The sequence below is a fragment of the Pseudonaja textilis genome, chromosome 3, assembly GCF_049901715.1.
Source record: "Pseudonaja textilis isolate UNSWEBS1 chromosome 3, rPseTex1.2, whole genome shotgun sequence".
Lineage (NCBI taxonomy): Eukaryota > Metazoa > Chordata > Lepidosauria > Squamata > Elapidae > Pseudonaja > Pseudonaja textilis.
In genome coordinates this window covers 14394050-14420293 of record NC_141992.1, presented here as the reverse complement: position 1 = coordinate 14420293, position 26244 = coordinate 14394050, and the positions used below count along the sequence as shown (strand labels likewise).

Genomic DNA, 26244 nt, shown 5'->3' with positions numbered 1-26244 from the left:
TTTAAGAATGGATATCAATCTGTCTGTGTGGTCAAATAGGAGTGGAAAACGATTTGATGGCACTTAATAATATATAAGGCAGCAATTAACAGGAAAATGGTTCTTCCTTTTCTGGCACTCATTTTCGCAAGTGTCCTGAAATCGGGGTGAGCTGGATCTTAATTTAAGGCTGCTTTTGTGTGCCTTGAGCAACACAGGGTTTTGTAAGAGAGTTGTTCTTGAACAGCATTGCAGAGAAATATTAGATTAGAAAAGTCACTGTGGTGTATATAGACAACCCCAAGCAGACATTACTATCTCTGCTCAGAAAGTATCAATTTTAAGGCTTTTTCTTCCAAAATACACACCTTTTGAAACCTGTAGCAGTTCAGTGTTTTCTACATTGTGCTTTGTGTCACAGATCTTAGGAATATTTCTTTTTAATATGACAAGTGCTTTGATAAGGAAATGCAGATGTTTTACCTAATTCTGTACAAGATCTGTCATTTAATCCCCAAGGTGGAATGTGTTGCTTCCTTAAACCTGAAAATTCTATTTGAGGTTGTTTTTTTTTTACTGAATTCATCATTTTACCAAATTCATGAGAAGACTCATATTTATTTCTGTTACTGAGAATGACTGCTTGATCATCTAAATGGGGAGTTAAAAAATGGAAACAAGGTAAATAAGCACATTTATTTATTTATATTTATACCGGAACAACTAGTCACAAGAACAACAGTTTTTCCCCGAACGCCATCACTCTGCTAAACAAATAATTCCCTCAACACTATCCAACTATTTACTAAGTCTGCATTAGTATCACTATTAATCTTCTCATCACTCCTATCACCCATCCCCTCGCACGTGTGACTGTATGACTGTAATTTTGTTGTTTGTATCCTTATGATTTATATTGATTGTCTCCTAGTATGATTTGATTGCCTATTTGTACCCTATGACTATATTAAGTGTTGTACCTTATGATTCTTGATGAATGTATCTTTCCTTTTTATGTACATTGAGAGCATGTGCACCAAGACAAATTCCTCGTGTGTCTAATCACACTGGAGCAATAAAGCATTCATTCATTCATTCATTCTTTAGGCCCCTTAAAGATACAGGTTATTCTCGACTTCCAACTATTCATTCAGTGACTGTTTGAAATTACAACAGCACTGAAAAAAGCGACTTATGGTCGTTTTTCACATTTACGACCATTGTAGGTCAACATTTGGACAGTTGGCAACTGGCATGTATTTATGATGGCTGTAGTATCCTGGAAACATGTGATTTCCTTTTGCGACCTTCTGACAAGCAAAGTCAATGGGAAGCCAGGTTCACTTAACAACTGTATTACTAACTTAAACAACTGCAGTGATTCACTTATCAATGGTGGGAAGAAAGGTCATAAAATGGGGCAAAACTCCCTTAACTGTCTTGTTTAGCAACGGAAATGTTGAGCTTAATTATGGTCATAAGTCAAGGATTACCTGTACTTTTACCTGTTTTAAATTCAGCTTGTTGAAATATGCAGAATTGCTTCACATGGTCAATCACTATTTAAATTGCTGGTGGTTTAGAACCTGGAAAAAGGTGGTCTGCTTTAATTTATAGCTCCCAGAACATAGTTTTTCTTGCCCCCTGAAATCTATTTAACCTTCTCATTTTTTCCCCCCTTTTGGTCACTGGATGAAAATTTAGCTATATCCTGAGTTTTGTCTAATTTTGCCATTTTTGTTTTGTTTTATTTTTTTGACTTCTAACTGATTTCCCATGGTTTATTAGAACAGCTTGTTCTTCATCATGGTCTCAGATTCACATTCAAGGACTGGGCCAATGTACTGTATTAGGTTCATTTAGATTTTCTAGAGCATTGTTTCCCAACTTTGTGGATGTCAAACCCCAGAATTCCATGGCTAGCAGAGCCATTGATAAGAATTCTGGGGGTTGATGTTCGCGGACCTAGAAGCTCCCAGAGTTGGAAACACTGTTCTGGAGTTTATAGGAGTGTTTGAGAAGTCCGGTGGCCTTGAGGAAAGCTCCCACCAAGCCCCTTCAGTTTGTTTTTGATTTGCCAAATCATCAGCACTTTCATCCTGGAACGAATTATCCTTTTGCCTTAATGAAATGCTTGGTTTTCCCCTTATTCATTTTCATCTACTCTTCTTAACAATTCGTGTTCAAAACTCCTTAGAGGGTTGTCTGAAGAACAGACCTGCATCCTCCTGTCTTTGGCATTATAGCCCCAAAAGGTCTATCTCACAAATGCCATGTTGCAAAAATAATTTTCTCCCCTCAGAGGAGCATAAACCATGTTTTTCTTTCCTAGACGTTTGTAGGCACTGTCAAGTATAAGCTGCTGTTAATTTTCATACCACCCCACAGTATATTTTTGCAGAGATAAAAGTAGAACTTGTGGCTGCATAGCTGTCATAAATATCTATGAAGTGTTTCTTGAAGAGGTGATACCTCCAGACGAGGCATGTTGCAACAATTTGATAGAGACTCTGTTTCTAGGCCTCTTAGTTGCTGCTGCTGCTTTCCTCATAACCCCAAGCAATTTTGCCTTTTTTTTCAGCATACAAGAGGAACAAGGAAGTTCCTACAACTTCCTTATTATTTTGCTGAAGAGCCTGGAAGGCTATAAGAACTGTGAACAACTGGCAGTATCAGAAATGTTGCGTCTTTGCTATCATTCATTGGTGCTTTAATTACAGAATTTTGAGGGTTTTCCAGTGATTTCCCTTTTCACGTGGTTATTTATTCATTTGATTTATATGGTTTCTGAACTCACAGCGAAACTCTTGATGGGTGACATCTCATTAAAGAGCAAAAATAAAAAAAAATTCCTGTTGGGAATGTTGGGCTTAATAGATAATTCAAAATTAAAACACAACTCACTCTATGAACAATAATACAGTATAAAATTATTTTTAAAACGTACCCCATTTCCCAACAGAAAAGTTCTTTGTGGAATGCATTTGAATTAAACACTTTCTCCCCATTTATATATGTGCTATTGAAAATTACTTATTGTACAGGTAGTCCTCAACAACTATTCACTTAGTGACCATTCAAAGTTACAATGGCACTGAAAAAAGTGACTTAGGACCATTTTTCACACTTAACGACCATTGTAGCCTCCCCACGGTCATGTGGTTGCAGTGTCCTGGGGTCATGTGATCACATTTTGCGATCTTCTGACAAGCAAAATCAATGGGGAAGCCAGATTCACTTAACAACCATGTTGCTAACTTATACTGTGGCAAGAAAAGTTGTAAAATAGAACAAAACTTACTAAACTGTCTTGCTTAGTCATGGAAATTTTGGATGCAATAGTAGTTGTAAGTCAGGGATTACTTGTACTTTGCAATAAACATGATTAAAAATATGTTATTGAAACGTGACGTCGACCTGACCAAAAATCCCCAAATAGTAAGGTTTTTTTGTTTTGTTTTGCAGCAGTTTGAGGTCTACCATCATTTTTGTGGTTGTTTAATTTTAATTGACACTGAATATGTCAAGATGAATGCTAAATAATCTATAATTCTCATTCTCTATTCCACTATTATCTCTTTTCCAACAAAAAAAGGAAATTTGAAATCTGATACTGATTAGTAATGTATTACTCTTTAACTCTCCTCATTTTGCTATGCCATTTTCGTACAGGTGTACAATATTTTCTGATTTGCTGTGGGATAGGGACTGAAGTTTTTAGGTGAGAATCTAAACAAGGAAAAATGGTGTGTATCTGGGTGAGGGACCTCATGTAATATATCTCATTATAGTTCTGCAGCATACAGGAAATCCTCAACTTAACTATCACAATTGCAACCATAATTTCTAAGCAAGGAGGAGGTTGTTAAGTAAGTCACTCCCATTTTTATTACCTTTTCTGCCATGCTTGTTAAGCAGATCACTGCAGTTGTTAGGTGAATTATGTGGTTGTTAAGCAAATTTGGCTTCCCCCATTGACTTTGCTAGTCAGTCGTAGATGGTGATCATGTGACCCAAGGATGGTGCCAAATTTGTAAATACATGTTGATTGCCAAGTGCCCAAAATTCGATCACATGACATTGGGATGCCATGATGCCCATAAATGTGAACCAGTTTGGCAAGTCACTTTTTCAGTGCCACTGTAATAGTCGCTAAAGGAATGGTTGAAAGTCAAGGACTAATCTGTATTCACACACCATACATTTTGTACAAATTGATTATTCTTTTCTTGTTTGTTTGGGGTGGATTTCCTCTTTTGTGACAATATACAAGCAATCGTTTCATGCTACTAGGCCATTTGTTTAAATTGTACTTTCATGGATTAAAAGCTAATTCTTACCAAGAAAATTAGATAACGTTATCTAATTTGTCACTTAAGGTTAAACCATAATATATATCAGGATAAGTAATGTCCAAACTATGTTTAAATTGATTTACATTGGATTTGAATTTGGAGTGAAAAACTGCAGAATGGAGGGGCTAACTCATGTGGTTCATTTCTTAGGCACTTGTCTATAATCCAGTAAATGTTAGTATTGATTGTAGGTCCTTGTTTTGAAATCTCAATCAATAAGTTCAAAGAGTGGACTTAGTTTCTTTTTCCATCCCACGTGGAAAGTTAATAGCCACATTAAAAAGATAGCATAACAGTTGCTGGGTTATAGTTCAGATTAAAAACACCAAGCGAAATAGTATTCTCAGTGATCAAGTATTTTGGCTATGGTTCTGATTTCTGCTTAGTCAGTTCAGTAATTGATTCCCAATAAAATGTGATCAAGAGAAAATTCCTCCTGTGACGCGTTCGAACAGTTTCATTTTTGTTTTGTTATTTTTCTTTAATTACTTGGAATAGAGTAACAAAGGGGAAAGCATTGCGTGAAACTACATTACACATCAATAGCACATCAAGCTTAAATGGATTAAATCCCCTGTTTGAATCTGCTGCTACTTGCCCAGTCAAAAAAATAGAATAGATATATTTTTTCAGAAACAAATTGCTTCTGGATACTCCAAAGTGACACTGCTATCAGGACATTAATTATCCCAATATCTGATTGGAGATAAAAAGCTAAACACAATCCATCCAGAAATTTCCTGAGTTTTGCTGCTGGTAATTGTCTCCTTCAGATGGTATCAATTAGTAGGGGGACTTGGTTAATAAATGGAAGAAACAACAAAATGACAATGAAATACTAGAATTCTGGATTTTAAGGGAAAGTGGATTTTAATTAATTTAAAGCAATGCTACGTAAAATTCTTTATCAAAAGACAAACAGGAAAAGGAGCTCAAAATAGGTGGGCACTTCTAAAATGTGCTAAAAATAATTCTATAATTCACAGAAAAAAGAAAAAGAAAAGCAGGAGAAGGCAATATGACCACACCAGAAATTTAGTGAATATCTGAAAACAGAAAGGATGGATATCAGAATTAGAATGAGGAAAGTTAATCAATTTAGGGATAATCTAGAATTGCACCGAATGGGCTGAGGTTACCAAAGGGTGCAGAAGGTGAGAATACAAAGACAACAACGCCCTCCTAAAGGTGCTTTTCCAAAAGGCAACTGGATTTTTTTGACTTTTTCTTTGAAAACGTTGCGCTTCTCATCCAAGAAGCTTCTTCAGTTCTAACTGACTGGTGTGGAGAATGTAAGGATTTATATTCTTTGCAGTCATCTGTCATTAGCTCCCTTGAGAGAGCTATTATGAGAGCCAGCTTGGTGTAGTGGTTAAGGAACCAGGTTAGAAAACAGGAGACCGTGAGTTCAAGTCCCACCTTAGCCATGAAAGCCAACTGGGCGACTTTGGGCCACTCCCTCTCTTTCAGCCCAATCCACCTCACAAGGTTGTTGTTGTGAGGAAAATAGGAGGAAGAAGATGTGTTGGATATGCTGGATATATTCACCACTGTGAGTTGTTTGTTTGCGGAATATAAACAAACAAACAAATATTCTGTGAAGCACATGCTTTGCAGCAATATTAAACATTGTACCAGTGATGGTGAGCCTTTTTGTTGTGGTGTGTTGAAAGCGTGCACATGTGCGATAGCGTGCGTGTGCTGGCACCCACAATGCAATGTGCTCCGCCCCTCCTGCACACGCATGTGCAACAACCCCCGCCCCCTTACCTGCACTGCACATACACGCACCTCCCAGCTGATTTTTGGATTGTTTGAGGCTTTTTACGCTCTCCCAGAGGCTAAAGGGAAGCCTCTGCAGCTTCAGGAGGCTGAAAAACGAGCCTTCCAGAAATACTGGAAGTGCCCATTTTCAGCCTCCGGAGGGCGTCTGGAGCATGGGGAAGGCCATTTTTGCCCTCCTGGGGGCTCAAGGGAAGCCTCTGCAGCCTTTGGAAGCTGAAAAACAGGCCCGTTTCGTCACGTCCGGCATTTCTGGAAGGCCCGTTTTTTGGCCACCCGAGGCTGCAGAGGCTTCCCTCGAGCCTTTGGGAGACCAAAAACGGCCTCAAGTGGGCCGCAAATCAGGCATGTGCATGCACAGTGTAGGTAAGTTTGGCTGGGGCTCGCGTGCCGCACAAATGGCTCTGCGTGCCACCTGTGGCACGCGTGCCATAGATTCACCATCACGGCACTATACTGATCTTCAAGGGTCTTAGATGTAACAGCAATCATTTCATGTAATACACTTAGGTTACTGTACTACATGAAATGATTGCTGTTATACTGTGGATGTCATCTCGGAGACCCTTCAATAATTGTTGAGAAATCCAGAAGGACAAGTGCATTGCCATAGAATTAGAGAAGGGAAAATGTCTCTTATCTTCAAAAAGGTCCTGATTGGCTTGGTGTCAGTACCAGGCAAAAACAGATTATAAAATAGCCAATCTGTAAGCATTTGGGAAAGAATGCATTGCTTGGCAGAGGCCAGCATGGGTTTATTAGAAAGAAGGCTTGCCAAATCATCCTGATTTGTTTTTCTGATAGAGTGACCAATTCAGTTAACTATGGAGTACAGTGGGCATTGTGTACTGCGATTTCAGAAAAGCTTTCAATGCTATCTCCCATGAGATCATAGTAGAAAAGATGATTAAAAAGTGGCCTGGGACAATGGACAAGATGAATATTCATTAGTGATAAATGGAAAGATAAATGCAACTGATTTTTAAAAACCAAAAGACATAATTATAAGGGGGGTATACTAGGCAGTAGTACATGCATAAAGAATCTGGGGTGTTTTGGTGAATCAACCGATCGTGTTAATGTAGCTTCACCAAAAGAAAGTGATCCTAGACTTCATCAGCTCCAGGATCAAAAGAAACAATTCTTCTCTGTTCTCCATTGATCAGACCAACCTAGAACATTGCACTTAGTTTTGGCCATTGCATTTTCAAAAATATATTATCAATATGGGGTAGAATCAGAGAAGAACCAAGATAAGAACCTGGAGAAAATCTTAAGAAGGAATATTTGAAAGTATTTGGTGTGCTAAGTGTACAGAAAGGAAAACAGTAAGGAAACATGACCTCTATCTTCATGTATCCAAAGAAAAGTCATATCATAGAAGGAGCAGAATTGTTCAAAATTAGGATAGATCCCTCAAAATGACCCAGATTCAAAGTTCCAATGTCCATCTCCCCCTGTGGTCATCACATTCTGGACATTCAGCAAACGGCCCCTCATTTACAGCTGTTTGCACATCCCATGTGACTGAAATATTTTTCAAAGTCGGCAACTATAGATGAGTGAACTTCAGCTCCTGCTGGCTGGGGACTTCTGGGAGTTGAAGTTCACACATCTTAAAATTGCCAAGTTTGAAAAACACTGCACTCTAAGGCATCATGAGAATATAGGAAGTGCTGGTAATGAGGAATTGCCTGGTTTGGCACAGATAACATTTACTTTCTTGGATTCTTTGTTGTATGAATATCTGGTTGAAGGTGTAAGAAAGTTCACATAACTTTACTGTATTTTATTATTGTAGTCTTTGCCAGAAATCTCTGGGCTTTGTTTAGGGGTGTGTGTGTGTGTGTGTGTGTGTGTGTGTGTGTGTGTTTTGAACCTGAATTTCCAGTACTTCACTACAGTAATTCAAAGTAGATTCCAAAACAAGTCAACGCAAGTGAGCAGTGTTTAAGAAATGCTCTTTGGAACTTTTTTAACTAGTTTGATACTTTGCAACATACTTTTAAAAAGTATTTAAAAAAAAGATCTGTTAAACATACAATAGACTTAATAATTTGAAGGAAAAAAAAACATTTGGTTCTGAGTTAACAGCAGCTTGCCTCGTCCTCATGAGTGGGATTATTATTTCCTCTGAGGAAAATAAGTTGATTAATCTATGAGTATGGGGAGAAAGACTAATGTAGTAGCTGCAGTGAACATTATTTAAGGTTCTAGTATTCATACTTTCAAAAAGGGGAAATGACCATATCTACATTTTTGAAATTCATTTGAAAATTTTCAAAATCCCAGTGCTTTTAAGTCACAACTCATTAAACATAGAATGACAGAGAAACAAATAACACTTCTCTTCTATGTCCGGTTACTCTTAAATTTTACTTTGCGTTGTATCTTGTAAGAAGCTTATTTGAAGGCAAGATTCTTACAAGATACAGGATACAATGCAAGTTGAACAAATACAACATAATTTCCATATGTGACTTAATTCTAATACTGAATTAGAATACATAAATTTTGCCGAAGTTAAAGAAGCTTTTTTTAAAAAAAAAATCATAAATATTACTGTTTATCAAATATCAGCTAAATCATTGGGAATACAGGATTTGGTTAATGCAGAAACCCATTTGAAAATGACTTGAAACTTTGCCATTTAGTGTTCTGTTTTATTGGTTGTTGCTCATTATATGAAAGTGTGTTGCATTTTATGTGTTCCTTTTCTGGTTGTTGATATAGATTTATTCTTTTTTTTTCTTTTCTGCTTTCAGGAATTCTATGAACACACAAAAACACTTTGGCAAGATGAAGGTGTGAAAGCGTGCTACGAAAGATCTAATGAATATCAGTTGATTGACTGTGCTCAGTAGTAAGTACAGCTTTTCTTACAATTAATTTTACTGATATATTAGGAGGAGAAACAGTGGAAAGATTCTGTTTTATTAGTGTTGATATAATGACTCAGGAACTCTGGGAGTTGAAGTCCATAAGTCATAAAGGGGGCATAGTTCCCCACCCCTGATCTAAATAGTTAAACTTGAGCCACATATCCATAATATAGTATGTTTTCTGGGTAATCTGATATTGTTGTAACTTTATCCTGCAGCATTTAATTTATACATTTTTGATATTTTGAAGGATAATATGCAGTGGGATCTTCACAGAAAATGAACAATTTCGAATGTATAATTGCAGTATTTGAGAAAGCATTCATTGTGTTGATATATGAGAAAAATCTACTATATAGCACTGCAAAGGTGTGGACTAGTCTAGGAGAAAATCACAAACTAATGAGTCCTTTTAATTAACTTACATCCACCATTAACTCTACCACTAAAATAAGTTAAATATTATATGGAAATATGAATCAAGTTATTATGTATCTTAATACAAATTAGCATAGCCTTGGTTTGTTGGAACAAGCTCAAATGATGTGTGCTAATATTTCTACTTCTTTTCTTTTGTTTCTTCTAAGAAACCCTTGAGAATTAATCCATAATACCATATCATTTTCAAACAGAGCCATCACATGTCTTGCTATATGTCATTTATAGCCTGGTTAGCTGTAAAACATTTCCCTGGATATCAACCTCACAGATACGGCTGAAAAACTGGAGTTTATGTGATCAAGTAGACTTTCTTTACCCTGTCAGAAGATGAGGTTCATCCTGATCAGACCTTTTTAAAAAAGACCTTTTTAAAACGGTTTTCAAAGACCAAGTAGCCTTTTTTTCTATGCTGTCAGAAGATGAGGTTCATTCCTGATCAGACCATTTTAAAAATATGCTTTTTTAAATGAATGAATGAACCTCATCTTCTGACAGGATAGAATAAGTCTAACTGGTCTCTCAAAACTAGTTTTCCAACCATATCTGTGAACGTTTATACACAGGAAAATGTTTTACAGCTAATCAGGCAGTATTTATTTGGTAAGATACTTTTTTACAAAGGTATTTTACCAAATAAAATTCTTGTAGATTGGTCTACAAGATTAAAACCCTTAGAGATCAATTGGTAGAGATCAGTTCCGGTCTAGCGGTGAAGAAGGTACCAAGCTAGAAACCAGAAAACAGTTGAGTTATATAGTCTGCCCGTGAAAGCCAGCTAGGTGACTTTGGGCCAGGCATTCTTTCTCAACCCAACCCACTTCACAGGATTGTAGAAAATAGGGAGAAGTAGAAAATAGAGGTAGAAAATAGGGAGAAGAAGTTTTGGCATGTTCAGTGCCTTCAGTTATTTATAAAAATAATAAAAGTGAGATGTTAAAAAATACATTTGAAGGATACAGCAACTACACAGTTACTGTTGTAGTTTGCTCTCAGTTGCCATCTTCTGGCCAGCCAAGAGGTCAGAATTAGGCTGTGCTGATTTGTCATAACTCTTGTTGCAAAGGCTTTAGAAGAAGTAAATTACTTTATAGCTTAGGCCTCTTTATAAAATAAAAATAATAATAAACGGGCACAATACCTCTCCACAATGTCCTAAAACATGTTTGTGTGAATTACTATTTTACTATTACTAAACTATTATTATTTCATTGGTCATTATTTTAGAAATTTCTTACCCAAGCTCTGCACCTCTTTATGTGTGTAACTTAAAATACTATAATATTTTATATTTGTAACCATGATTGCAGTGTGGATGTATCAGAATGTATGACTAGCAATAAATCTATATTTTCTAGTTTGAAGTGTTTCTATTGCCTTGGCCAGTTAAATTATACATATTGATTACTAGTTAAACAGCCATGCTTCTCAGTTTTATGTTGCTGGTTTTATTTTCATTGTTGCAGTACTGTTTGTTTGTTATTGCCTGAAGTCCCTTATGAATTAGCAGATAGTTTTAGAAACTTTAAAATAAGTAGATCAAGCCAAGAATGTGCTTGTGTAACCTTTGTACACTCCCATGGTATAATAATGCTTTCTTAAAATTGCTGAGAGCATCCTCTGTTGGCTCCATCTTTGAAGCCCACAGATGACTTTGCTATGGGGTTGATGGGATGACTAAATCAAGAATTCTAGGGAAGGATCTCAGAATACATATCCATCCTACTTAATAGGATGCATGGTGTGACTTCCATCTTTATTCCAAAGTTCTTTGCTGGAATTCCTGATTGAAGTCAATTTTGTCGACGTTAATCTCACAGCAGATAAAAGATACGGTGATTAAGAGCCGTGGTGGCACAGTGGTTAGAATGCAGTATTGCAAGCTAATTCTGCCGACTGCCAGCAGTTCGTCCTTACTGGCTCAAGGCTGACTCAGCCTTCCACCCTTCCGAGGACAGTAAAATGAGGATCCAGATTGATGGGGGCAACATGCTGACTTTGTAAACCACTTAAAGAGGGCTATAAAGCACCATGAAGCAGTATATAGGTCTAAGGGCTATTACCATTGCTCTATAGTTTCTTTTTCTCTATGAACAAAATGCAGTGGGTTATATCATTCAATGTAATGTATGATGTACTTGTTAAACCTGTTAAAGAACAAAATAAGAGTTTCATCAGCAAGAAATCATTGGGCATAAAGAAATAATTACTTTAATACCCATACTATGTTCTTTTAGCTCTTTTTATGAATTCTTCATTCATATATGGGACTTTTTAAGGCAGAGGCTGCAGTCTTCCATTGCACCTTAAATTTATACTTGTTTTCATTAGATTTTTTTTCTCTCAATCTAGTCTAGTCTGTTAGAATAGGAAACCTGTCACTTTTCAAGTACTGCTGAACTTTTTCTGCTTCTGGGAAATTTAGTTCATCGCCACCCCCTTTGTAGAAGAAGGATTGCTTGGTTCTGTACTTCCTGCTTACTTATGCAGAAGTGAACAGCTTGAGGGGAGGGGAAAAAAGCAATTTCCCTTCCCTTAACTAAGGTTACCAAACTGGTTACTTTCACTGGAGCTTCAAGGAGAAAAAATACCTGTGATCCTGAGCCAGAGATGTCCCAGTGCATTTTACTTTGCAAGATTAATAAAAGCTAGGAGGGAAGAGTCAATGCCCTTTGTTTTCTCAACAGACTTTCAGGTGACTATAAAAAGGAAAGGAAAAAATGGCTGGGAAATGTTGGCCTCACTATTACCATCTAGAATCAGAATAATCGATTTTTCATTTGATGCCAAGTAATTTCTCGGTATTTAGCATTAAATCGAAAATTATTTTATTGTAATGAGAATACTTGGGGAGTGATATTCTTATCAATGTAAATGAGGTTCTGGAAGGGGCATAAGGTAAAAAGAAAGTGAAAGGAAAATGAACACCTCTTCTAATAGCATGTTACTGTGAAATATTTGCTTGAAATGTATACCGTCTGGTAAATGTTTCCTTGATGTATTGAAAGTCAGCTGGAAGAAATAAGGTGGCTCCATCATGCCATTAGCCTTCCACACATAATGCCAAATTATTTTACTGAGGAGTTATGGGTGGTTGATTTTCAAATATCCAAATCTCTGCTAAAAGAGTACAGGATAAACATATTCAGTGATTTTGATTTAGAACTTTTTTCTACTTTGTATTATTCTTTGCATTATTCTTGTGTTATCATTATATCTTTTATTTTGGCATAATAATTTGGCATGTATTTGGGTCATATATTTTGTATAGCTCTGATATCCTTAAGAAGTCAGAATAATCTTAAATAACTAAGCATCGAACACGACAATTGTATTACACTAATACAAGCTCTTCCATTTCCCCCCACAAAATCAAGGCAGAAGGGTTTGTGTATATGTGTGTGTGCATGTGTATACACACACACACACATACACACACTCTCATGCCCTTGTTCGGCTAAAGATTTGCTATATGTATCCTCCATTTAACATATCCTGGACTTTTACCAGGGTGGAAAAGGAAATAGGGCAAGGGAAACCTTTCGCAAGCTGTTTCACACCCCTTCGACTTCAGGAAGGGCTGGAAGTAGCGTGAGAGAGTTTCTGTTCATGGTGTTTCCTGCAAGAATGCCTCTACGTGTTTTCTTGCTGTCTGCCATTTCAAAGGAAGAGCTTAGGAGGAAAGCATAGAGTCAGGTTAGATTGCCTGCACTTTTATAGTTCCAAAAATCCTTGCTTAGCTTTAGAAGTGGGCCGGGCAGCCATTGAGAGCTCTAGAAATCACACATTTGTAAAATAGTTGATTTTATGCTATCATTAGAAGAGAGCTGAATACAGCAAATAATAGAGAATCATCGGAGGTGGCAGAACTGCACCAACATTATTGCGTCCTTTGCGTTGACTGTTCTTTGCATTATTTCTCTGCAGTCCATAAATGTTTGCGCCTATTGACAGCTAACTGTCCCAAACTGGTTCTTGTATAATTGTCTCCTTTAAATGACCCTTGTAATGACACTCTGGGTTATTTTAGTAAGTATTCAGTCCTGTCCCCTTCAACGGTGGGGCATGGGCTTTCATGATAGATGTTCTGAATGTTGTTGTTTTTTCTGTAACTTTGCATTGATTTTTGTTGTTTGGTTGTTTCCTGCTATTACTTCTGCCCATAATGAAGACATATGGTGAGTTGCTACTTTCTGATATACCCAGAGATATTAACAACATCAATGAAAAAGTGGTCCTTTAGGTCAGGGGTTGCCAACCTTTTGGACCTCGGGGACCACTAAACTCAAAATTTTAAATCTCATGGACCACTAATATGAATTTTGGCTGACAGTGGCTTGCTGATGTTGGTGGGAGGGAGAGAGAGAAAGATCCGATCTAACCTCGGAGGGCTGGCAGTGATGTTTCCACCCCTCCTCTCTCTCTCTCTCTCTCTCTCTCTCTCTCTCTCTCTCTCTCTCTCTCTCACACACACACACACACACACACACACACACACACACACACACACACACACACACACACACACACACCTTCCAAGGCAGCCACATTCCTTATCTGCTTTTCAGCTCCGTTCTTGGAGGGGTGGATACTTTTGGCTTCATGCAATGGAAGCAGCAGAAGTCTTTCTTTCTCTCCTCCAAACTCCACCAGAAATGAGTCTTTGCCAGCACAGCCTCTTGGAGCAGGATGCCTTGCAGGGTCCCAAAGACTCATTTCTGGCAGAGTTTGGGGGAGAGAAAGAAAGACTTTCGCTGCTTTCCTTGTGTGCAGCCAAAAGCAGAAGAAGAAAGAAGTGGAAACAAGCAGCCCGGTGGCCAGGCCAGGCGCGTGGGACTCTTGGGGCAAGTTCCCCCTCTCCGCCCTTTCCCCCGACCTCTCACTACTTTGTGTTGTTTGCAATGCAAGCAACGCAAGTCTTGTGTTCTGGGCGGTGCAGCCTTGTGTTTCTGCGCAGCCTGGGTTAATTGCTCTGGGGGGTTCTTTGGGGGTGACATTTCTCTGCAGACCACCAAAATTTTCTTGTGGCCCACCGGGCAACCACTGCTTTAGGTGATATAGCAGTCTTTAACCACTGAATCACAAGCCGATCTCATCGCTTAGCATTTAAAATCTGAAGATCAGAAATGGAAGGCAAAATTCCTTGAAAGACTATTTCCTTGTCACTTCCAATATTTTTTTTTTTACAGAACACACTAATTTTCCAGAAGTATATTCATTTTATATGTGTCACCGTTAAGCATGAAATTAAATGCACTCTAGAATAAAAACTAAGAATCTTCCACATCACACAGTGGTTTACTGATCATGCAGGGAAATTTAAAAGAATCTGGGATGCCAAAGTAAATTTATTTTTAAAGTAAAGCATGGAGATAGACGACCACTATTTTTACAATATTGGTAGTCTGTGAAAACAGGGAAAGCCCCTAGACCTGATGAACTTCTGGTTGAACAGTACAGAATTTTCTTATACATATTGTTAACAATCTGTAATCAACCACTTAATCTCTGTATTCCCTTTGTGATTGTATTATTTCAGTTCAATGATATCGTAGCAGAGAAAGATTCTACTAAAAGTGCAAGCTATAGACTAATGCTTTCACTGATGTGGATAGAAAAATACTAACTAATGCTAGCCAGGAAGTTACAAAAAGTAATACCATCTATAAACCTCCCATCTCGGTACTGATTTATTAAAAAAATAGCAAGCTTTCTGCAATAATTGTCTTGATATTTTGGATGTGGCAACAGATAAATTGGAATTGAATGTCATTGCATATTGAAAAGCTCTTCAAATAGTTCAAATTGAAAGTATATTTTAAGAAAAAAGGGATATTTTTTTGTTCACTAGATTTCAATTTGCTATTTTTACTCAACAACTAGAACTATTATAGACATATTTGCCTCTCAACCAATCAATTTATACCTTAATATCCATCAAGGAGTCCCTTGTCTCCTTGGTTTATGAAAATTTCGGTGATTCTTTCAGGCAGTTTCATGATTCTCTTATGCAGGAGATGGTTACCAACCCCTGACTTACAGTATGTTGCTTCCAAAGCATCTGTAATGTAAGAATCTTTAATAGATACAGTGCTTGGATGGGAAGAATTCAGTTTTGTAAGGATTGGATCAAATTAAAGTTAGTATTTATTATACATCTGAATAGAATTACAAAATGAAATATCCAGTTTTGCAGAATCAGTGGATACATGCCTTATGAACTGCTAAGCATATTTCTCATGATTTAAGAATGAAATTAATCAGAAAATATTGTTCATGTTTCTTGGGCCCCTCAAAAGTTGTTTACAAAGGGTTGAACATTAGATTTTTCATGCTGGTGTTTTTAAAAATGTGAAGGCTGGCTTCAAGTCATTATCTGTTTCAATACAATTTTGGAAGAAAATATTATAGTTAAAGATCCTAATGTCTTCCGAAAACTGTGGTTCACAACTGTGGTCCACAGATCCCTGGGGAGGGGGGGGCGTGATGTCATAGGGTGGCCGGGAAGGCTTGAAGGAATATTATGAATTAAATCTTGAGTCAAGTCTTGGTGGTCTGTGGCCATGGTCCATGACCACAAAAGGTATTTAAAGAGGATCCGTGGTGAAGAATAGGTTGAGAACTACTGTCATAAAACATGGGGTATATTACCCCATAACCTTTGCCTCTAGCATGTCTGGACATGATAAGGAGGATAAAGGTAAAGGTTCCCCTCGCACATACGTGCTAGTCGTTTCCGGCTCTAGGGGGTGGTGCTCATTTCTGTTACAAAGAACAAAGAGCCAGCATCTCCGTGGTCATGACTAAATGCTGAAGGCGCATGGAACACTGTTATCTCCCCACCAAAGTGGTTTCTATTTTTCTACTTGCATTTTTACGTGCTTTCGAGCTGCTTGGTTGGCAGAAGCTGCGGCAAGTAACGGGAGTTCACTCCGCTGTGCGGCGCTAGGGGTTTGAACTGCCAAACTTTTTGATCGACAAGCTCAGCATCTTAGCCACTGAGCCACTCTGTCCCTGATAAGGAGGATAATTTTACATAAATGGAAGGAAAGTTATCTTCCTGATAATGAGGAATGGATTCAAGAAATGAGTCATTTTATATGTCATTGTGTTGTAAAAATGAGCATTGGAAGCTCTAGGTTTCTTTATTGTCTAGATTTAATTACATTTAACCATTATCAATCAGAATATTATATGGATCCTCCCCGACTTTTTGTGGTTGCTAGTTTACTTTTTTCCTCTTTGCTGCATTTAGTTTGTTCTGATCACAATTTGAAAAAATATTTAACCAGGTGATTTGAAAAATACAAATTGTGTAATCAGGATCACTTGCCACTTTTGCTTCCTCTTTTGAGCCAGTGAAAAAGATGCAGGCTTACTGTAATGGGATACAAACACCTTTGTACTTTATTGGCTTCCTATTATAGATGGATGGCCTTATAAAATAATATAGAATATCATGTTTGTTTGAGGTCCAAAGTTCTAAGATTTTTAGAACCAAAGCTAATGCTAGGAAAGATGAAAAACCTGTAGAAAAAATGAGCTGGATTTAATGAAATAATTCTGAACCATTTAAATTGAGCTATAATTTATTGCGATTCAGTATAAAAGTTGACAGTTTAATCTGAATTAATGAAATACTGATAGTCCTCATTTAGTGATTGCCTCATTTAGCAATTGTTACATCAGTGGTGAAAAAGTAACTTTTTACAACCAACCCTCATATTTTTGACCTGCGCAGGTCTCTAAAGCAAAGACCATCCTGGGATAAGACTAAAGGCACAGTTGTGGTTTCATTCAGAAACAGTTTTGCTCAGCAACTGAATTGTTGGTCCCAGTTGTGATTATTAAATGAAGATTATCTGTATGCATTTGTTACCTATTACTTTTGAATAATTTACATTTAGAATTGTGCATGTATTATTTCCCTTTAAGTAGAGTTACACAGTGAAAATTGATATCACTCCCTATTATAATGTAATGGATAAAATGTATTGTGGAGTTTCAATGTACTTTTCTGCTTTTATTAGTAGAAATTCTCATAGTACAAGTATTCCTCAACCACAATTGAGCCCCAAAAGTGAGACATTTGTTAAGGGGGTTTGGGGCCATTTTATGACTTTTCCTGCCATAGTTGTTAAGTGAATCATAGTTGTTAAATTAGTAACACTGTTGTTAACTGAATCTGGCTTCCCATTGACTTTACTTGTCAGAAAGTTGCAAAAGGTGATCACATGACCACAGGACATTGCAACCGTCATAAATACATGCCAGTTGCCAAGTGTCCGAATTTTGATCATGTGACCATGGGGGATGCTGCAGTGGTTATGTGAAAACTGGTCATAAGTCACTTTTCTTCAGTGCTATTGCAACGTCAAACAGTCACTAAATGAACTGTTGTAAGCTGAGGATTATCAAGAATTCAGTTAATGCATTGACTAGCAATATCAAGGTCATGTTCCAATATTCTCTCTGCCAACTAATTAAAATACGCTGAAATAAAAAGTACTTGTTTTAAAATGTGGATTGTTTGAAGTTTGATAATCCATGTTTGTGTAAAACAGTTAATTTCAGCTCTAGTACGAACTACATTGACTTGCTCCTTTCATCTCTACCACATTTTGCTGCTTCTTTTTTTCAGGTTTATCAAAAAAAAAAAAAAACCACCCCTGTTGAAAAAAATTATCTCAGCAAGTGTGGCTTCTTTGTTTTGTTTCCTATTCATGTTTTTATAGATTAAAATTAATGAGAGACGATGTTAGCATTGTTGATAGTTCCAAATAATCTCAACAAGGTAGATAGTTCTTGCACTATCTTCTGTTTTAACTGGAAGAATATTGAATGTTGTAATTATAAATAGTAAGCTAAGGGAGATTTTCAGCATTCTCTGTTTTGACTAAATGTGTGTGTGTGTGTGTGTGTGACATGTTCAGGTAGTTGAAAAGCTTTGCCAAGATACTGAATGAAAGAATTAATAAAGTGGGGAAAATAACTTTATGGCAATAAGGTATTCATTTTGATTGGTCAAATTTCTACCTTCTTGGTAGAAATTAAGTGGCTACATCTTGATCTTACTTTCACATTTGCTCTTCAAATTATATCCCATGTAATTCACTTGAAAGTCTGCCTTTTTTTTCCCTTGTGTGTCGAGCTACAACATTCAGCTTCTACATCTGATAGAATTTATTATTGTATGATTATGTCATGTGGCTGAGCATTTAGCTGTTTTTAATTCTTTTCATTTCTCAGATATTAGTTTTCTTGCAAAAAGGTACTCCAATAGTATAAGATAGATTGCTAAAATTTTATGAATATAATTGTCATCACATAAACTCTTGGCCTGTAGGCTAGACTGGGGATTTGTAAGATACCTTGGAAAAATACTGTATTGTATTCTTAGATATGGTTGCAAAAAAACCTGCCCTTTTGTGTTCATGAAGTCATCTGCCCTGGACCTCAGCTTGAAGATGAGATTTAATTTTACAAAGATGGCACTTAAATTTAATCAAATGCTAATGGATTTATACAAGGAATGTTCTTCCTCTTTGAATGTCCTTATTCAAACCATCTTAAACCTGAGGCTTGTCCAGGTTGTACATCGGTGGAGGGTTTATTCATTTTTGTTCCCATTCCTTCAGGACAATAGTGTAAAATGCGGGTTCTGTATGCTCAAACTGATTTTAAAATCTGCAAAATTCCGATAATGTAAAGGTAACAAATCTGAAAATGTATTAATTTCAAACTACAGTCCCTTACATTTTTGAGATATGCCATTTTGTGATTACAGTCAAAATGATATAAAATTGAGGAATGCATGTTTGGGTAAAACAATTATAATTATAAAACTTTATCCAGCAGCTTTATTCTTTATCCTGTTGCCATGTAGCAGATATGATTGGGTTGATCCTGATGGACATCATCATTCATATTAGGGTTGGTTAAAGCTCTATCATAAAGGCAATGTGGCATAGTGGCTTGAAACTGAGAGCCTCTTGAATTCCAGTTCTACCTAAGGCATGAAAGGGGGATCTGGGTGACTTTAGGCCAGTCACTTACTCACAGCCCTAGGAGAGAGACAATGGCTAATGACTTCCAAAATCTTGCCAAGAAAACTGCAAGGACTCCTGAAGACAAGCAGACAGACAGACAAACGCCATGTAAATGCCATGCTTCAATTACCAAGTCCTTCTTAGTGGGAATACTTACCTGCCTCATCCATTTCCCCTCCAGTTATTTGGCTTACAGTACATGACATGAGTCATATGATTCAAAGGAGACATTATCCTTCAAAGTCTGAACCAAAATAACTGAAATAAAAATGTAATTGCGGTTTTTCATTCATCACTAAAAATGAGCAGTCTTCAACTCCAAAGCTGCCTGTAATGTGGATGGCAGATTTAGACCAGATTATATACAGTAAGTGGATAACACTTGGAATCCCTTCCCAATCTGATAACCGTGGGAAACAACGGAACAGTGAGAGAGTTGGCACAGTGTTTGGCTATTGTGGGTGCAAAATTGGTGATAGGCTTATTAGCCAAATGACCTTCCAGGAAATTCCTATAAAGGTAGCCCTCAACTTTCAACCACAATTGCAACCAGAATTTCCATCGCTAAGCAAGGCAGTTGTTTAGTGAATCACACCCTATTTTGTAGCCCTACAATCCCAGCTCTTTTTGCCATCATTACTAAACAAATCACTGCAGTTGGTAAGTGAATCACACAGCTGTTAAATGAATGAGGCTTCCTCAATTGACTTTGCTTGTAAGAAACCAGTTGGGAAGGTTGCAAATGGTGGTGGTGATGACATGACCCTGGGACACTGCAACCCATTGTAAATGCACGCTGGTTGCCAAGCACCCAAATTTTGACCACGTAACCATGGGGATGCAGCTACAATTGAAAGTGTGAGGACTGGTCATAAGTCGCTTATTCAGTGGCATTGTAAATTTGAATGGTCAATAAACAAATGGCTGTAAGTTGAGGATTAACCTGTATACGAGAAATCAATATTTAACTAGAATATGGGGGAAGGAATTTACATGGCTGGGCCTCATTTTGCAAAGAATGAAATTTGCATTGTGATATTGTAATGCATATTTTGCCCCTTGCTGCCTTGTCCACCATTCTCCCCAGTGGATGACCGTGGTATCATAATTCAAATTAAAATGAAAGTTCTTTAATCTTGTGGGTTGGTTTCCAAATGTTTCATTACCATGCTAGGTAACCTCTTCAGCGGAGTTTAAGGGATGTCAGTGTTGGTGTTCTACTTAATAAGGCTTTGTGTGGTCAGTAGATCCCGTGATGGGAAGTCACACCAGGTGAGAGTCTAACTCTAAACTCCACTGAAGATGTTACCTAGATGGTAACGAAATGTTCGGAAAACAACCCACAAGCTCAGAGAATGAACCTCTACCCTCATCCTCTACCCAAATTACAGATATTTGCCACTATCCCAAATTAAAATACCTATTCAGCTGTTGACTTTGTAAAATAAAGTCCATTTTCTCTCTAGCGTATTATTAGCCCACTTCTGAAATTTCAGTAACAGTAAAATCTATCATTTTTACCTCATGATTGTTCTTCTGTGTACTACATTTTGAGATGAAAGAGAACAAGTCTCGACTGCTTCAGGCCTTGTGTAACACTCCTTCGGGTTCTTAAAAAGCCCTGTCATATCCTCAGTCAGTCGTTTGTCTGTTCTCACTGCTCTTCCTTCAGACTCCCATCAGGTCTCAGTTTACAGTTCCTTCTCCATCGTTGCCCTGCACCCATCCCAATTCTTCTGAACCATTCTTGAGTTATACAACAGGCGTGGAATGTGTTTGATCAACTTCCATTGCTCTGCAGACTTTCGGTACAGGTGGTCCTCGACTAATGACAACAATTGAGCCCCAAAATTTTGTTGCTGAGTGAGACATTTGTTAAATGAATTTTCTCTCACTTTACGACCTTTCTTGACACAGTTGTAAAGTGAATCATTGCAGTCATTGAGTTAGTAACATGTTTGCTAAGTGAATGACTTCCCCATTGACTTTGCTTGTCAGAAGGTTGCAAAAGGTGATCACATGAATCCAGGACACTGCAACCTTCATAAGAATGAGTCAGTTGCCAAGCATCTGAATTTTGATCCCAAGTCCATGGCGATGCTGCAATGGTTGTAAGTGTGAAAAACGATCATAATTTATTTTTTTCAGTCCCTTGTAACTTCAAATAATCACTGATGAACTTTTATAAGTCCAGGACCACTGTATTTATATGGAGTAATATCCTGCCTTACAAGAAGTCTAACGTTGTGCTATTTCTACTAATGGTACATTGCTATGATGAGGGTTGGGTTGCAAGAGAATGACTGACCTCAAGACACCTGGTGAGCTCCATGGACTTCTCCGGTCCCAAGCTAATACTTTCCAAAAGAGTTTTAAACCTACACTGTGCATAAAGTATAACATTTAAAACAATTGTGTAATACGTTTGACTAAAGTTTCAAGACAGCATGTCATGTGACTAGGCATATATTGGAGCAAAATGAGTCCTTCCAACCTAGGATTGTAAAAATGTACCATGTTGTCTAACTAAAACTGTTTCTTATCATATTTAATATGATATGGAGATACACCTGGTGGGACCCAGAAGAAGGGTCTTCTCCATGATGGCTCCCTCTCTCTGGAACATCGTTCTCCCAGATATTAAAATGGTCCCCACCAGTGGTGGGATTCAAAAAAATTTTTACTACAAGTTCTGTGGGCGTGGCAGGGGAAGGATACTGCAAAATCTCCAGTCAGAGGTGGGATTTGCTGGTTCTCCGAACTACTCAAAATTTCCACTACCGGTTCTCCAGAACTGGTCAGAACCTGCTGAATACCACCTCTGTCCCCCACTCTAGCACTCTTCCGGAAGGTACTGAAGGCCTGGTTTTGCCAGCAGGCCTAGGGAACGCGGAGCGGAATGCAGCCCACTAAATGGTTTGTATGATGTGTTGTTGCTGGGGTTATTTTTTATTATTATTATTTATTATATATGATTCTTTTATTAGCTTTATTGCTTTTTATATGAAGTTTTTATAGTTTTGTAATCTGCCTTGATTCAACATGTGCGAATATGCGGCAATATAAATCTCATAAATAAATAAACAAATAAAGATAGTCCTCAGGTTACAACCACAATTGAGCCCCAAATCCTCTGTGCTACCCAAGGAATTGTTAAGTACGTTTTGCCCCATTTTACAACCTTTTTACCACAGTTGTTAAGCAAATCATTGCCCTTACTAAGTGAAACATGCGATTGTTAAGCAAATCTGGTTTTCTCCCCTTGAGTTTGCTTGTCGGAATGCTGGCTGGGACAGTGCAACTGCCATAAATGCATGCCAGTTGCCAAGTGCCCAAATTTTGATCACGTGACCTTGGCGAGGCAGCCAAATGTGAAAACTGGCTATTGGTCACTTTTTTCATTGCTGTTGTGACTTCGAACAACCACTAAATGAACAAATGTAAGTCGAAGACTACTTGTATAGTGTCACCATTAATTCCAGAAGTTTATGTTGGGGAGTATCAGTTCTCATGAGACTTCCGTGTGAGTTTCTGGTGTTTGCACTGAGTTGCTGTAGAGACTGAGACAGAGAAGGGCACACGCCATAATTCTCAGTTAACCTCAGATCCCTGGAAAAAAGGCACAACAATCTACTGTGAGGTCTGAATTAGTGAGGCCTTTTTTTGGCATGTGGATCTGGAAGGTGCTTGTCAATGAATGCATTTTGTTTCTCTTGGCCTCTGAGGGCCTGGTATCCATTGCAAAAGGCCCCCTGCCCTGAAACTACTTATGTAAACGAGCAGCAAGCCAAGCAAGGACTATTTTTAGTAAGGCGGCAATAGTTGTGTGGGGAAAAAGTAAACTAGGCACCATTTCTGAGTCACGCAGAGGACTGTTTTAAAGGAAAAGAGGGGATGGGAAGACTTAGGGGAGTGTAACTCCTATGCCCCATAATTTTGAATGTAATTCCAAACTTTTTGGACCTGCATTAAAACATCTGCTTAAAACAGGTTGGTTGTTTTCTGAAATGAAAATAAAATCTCTCTCTATATATAAAAGTGAAATACCACTCACACATCATCACAAAATCTCCAGAACTGTAAAGCGTACAAACTTGAAATTTAGCACGTATGTTCCTCTTGGCTTCTAGGTACTCGCTAAGAAAAGATTTTTCAAAATGACCATCAGAGCATTAGTATTTCGTATATTATTATTAATACGCTCTGATGCTTAGGAGTTCTACTCCCCCTCCCCACCTGAAAAGAAATTGTTCCAATGCAAAACACAAGCAGAGGAGAGGACTTTTAGTTTCATAGCACCAAGCAGCTTTAGTACAGAACAGTTGAGCTAAGCCACGCCCAGGCTCCTTGCTATCTCTTGCTCACAAAGCAAATACTCACCATAGCTTCAGATAATGATCTCTCCCCAGGACGATAGGAGGTGATAACACCTCAGCTGCATGGCTAACAACTCAAATTACGATCTTTTCAAGCCGAGCCGCTATGATGGCCGCTGCCCGTGCCCAACAGGAGAGGCTCAATTTTAAACGGGTCCGAGGCTTTTTTCTCTCCCCTGGGAACACTGTCTGGGGTGGGGGCATCAGCGCCCATCTGCCCCACCGCGCCTTTTTATTCAAGGGAAAACTCTGCAGTATCGACTCCCCACAAGGCTTGGAAGTGCTGCTGAGCCGATTTAACTCATTACGCACCTAAAGAGATAATGGCTGGTGCCATTGCAGACTCACTAACCATGCAGTAGTGATCTGCATTTTATTTCTGGAACTGTGAGAGGCTTTTCTTTCCCCAAGCAGGGGTCTCCTTCCTGGAACCCGAGAGAAATCACCCTAATACATATGTGTGTGGATAGATAGATAGATAGATAGATAGATATTCAGATATAATTATTCTATTTTGGACCCTTATTCATTAAGAAGGAAACTGTTGGCTTATGCCCTCACAGAATTAAACAGCAGCACCACAGCGAGCACCAAGGCCTGTGTCTGCCTGTGCAGGAAGCTGTCACAGGCCTACATCTTATTTCAACGATTCCTCCTTTGTAGGCCTATGAGGTGTTCCTAATTTGGCTAATTCGGAAATAATAATATTAATAACAAAATAATAATAACGATAATAATAATAGGAACAAGAATAAGAATTCAGTATTCTTACATAAGATTATACAAAACTGGGGAGCATTGTTTTAGGGTTCCCTGGCCATTGCTGGTTCAGGCCCCTGGGCATGCCAGCTGCCTAACATTTCAGCCTCATTAACAGTAAAATTTAATAAGTGGTCACAATGGCAAGCGGCAGTAGCTCAAGAGCCATGTCAAATTCTCAAAACAAATTGAAGCATTCTAAGTGTATCTCCTAAGCAGCAGAAAAAGACGCTAACAAGCACCATAAGGTACTAGAAAAACACATGAAGTTCATGTGGGAGGATGAAGAAAATTCTCAAACCTCATCTCCTCCAGGCCTACTTCGGCTCCAATCCCCCTCTGCAACCACCCCTGAATCTGTCTGTGTAATCCAGATGCAGCGCAGCTGCACAAGATCGGGTAGCCCATCTAGATCAGTACAAGTGACTTGAAGTGACTCTGTGGCCACATTGCTCCAACAGCGGCCAGATTCTGTCAAGATGATGACTTACCGGAAAAGATCCCCACAAAGATGTGACTGTGGATGGAATTAGGAATACGCCAATGTATCTCTGCGGAGGTGCAGCATACTGCTCTGAACAACAGAGCGCTCCTTCTGACTGGAAATCCCTATAACTCCGGTCACTAAGCAAGGCAGAGCATCTTTACCCTCAGGTATCTCTCCACAGGAGATTCTGTAGTTTCAGATATACTCCCGCAAGGTATATAGAAGAAGCAAGAGATATTGATCGGGTGGAGCCAGAGGACTCTGAGTTCTCCTGCTCAAATTCTAGTTAGATTCGCATCGGCTCACATGAATGATGGTTGATGCTACATCTTGACGACTAAAACAACGCCGGCATCATTTTGTTTATAAGAATTCCATGGCATTATCTGTTGAGAAGCCACTTCCCCTCACAAGGATCTCCGTGAGGGTCCAGGGGACATTTATGCTGATTACGGACCTCTTTCTGAGGTTGACTATTGGGCTTCCTTTTTCAGTTGGCAGCCCGCACAGAATTCTAGCAGCACAGTAACAAGTGAGCACCAAGGTCTGTGTCTGTCTGGGCAGGAAGCTGTTGAGCGCCAGTGACTGCAGGATCACCCAATTGCAATACAGGTCCTGAAAGGTGTTCTCTATTTGGCCTCACAATTTGATTCCATATTCAGTCATCTAATTATGAGTTTGGTAACAGCACAACAATTTATGTTAGTAGCTGTGCACAGATATAACAAAAATATTATCAATAATAATGATATCAATATTATTATGAGTAATAACAAAACAAATTGAATTTACCAAAAAGGGGGGGGGGGAGAGCAAATATCAAGAGGATTCCCTGCCTCTGTTTATATCAGTCCTCTGAACCAGTCAACAGTCCATTAATATCTCATACACATATAGATACATAGATATAGATATCTCACTTTGTGGGCTTTCAGTCAGAATCTTCAAGGGCAACCCAAAATACCCCCAGAAGACAATAAACCAACTCAAAGTAGGTAAAAATGTCCTAGAGAGACCTCTAAGGCAACAAAGGATGCCAAGAGACACCAAAATGAGTTAGATGAGCATATCTTAAATTTTTTTAAAAAATGCATGAGGGAGATTGAACAGAAGTCTCAGTCCTCTTCCCCATCCAGG

At 38.3% G+C, this 26244-nt stretch overlaps 1 protein-coding gene across 4 annotated transcripts in view; it reads left to right on the top strand.

Moving 5' to 3' along the window:
- GNAS (GNAS complex locus) overlaps positions 1 to 26244 on the top strand; it is a 215915-nt gene that overhangs the window by 153781 nt on the left and 35890 nt on the right. For 3 of the 4 annotated variants that reach the window (XM_087928952.1, XM_026697433.2, XM_087928953.1), the window contains exon 5: positions 8882 to 8979. In XM_087928952.1, coding sequence (XP_087785078.1) covers positions 8882 to 8979 — 98 coding nt within the window. Of the gene's footprint in view, positions 1 to 8881; positions 8980 to 12001; positions 12132 to 26244 lie in introns of those variants that run through there. The other variant, XM_087928954.1, reaches the window with a different exon arrangement.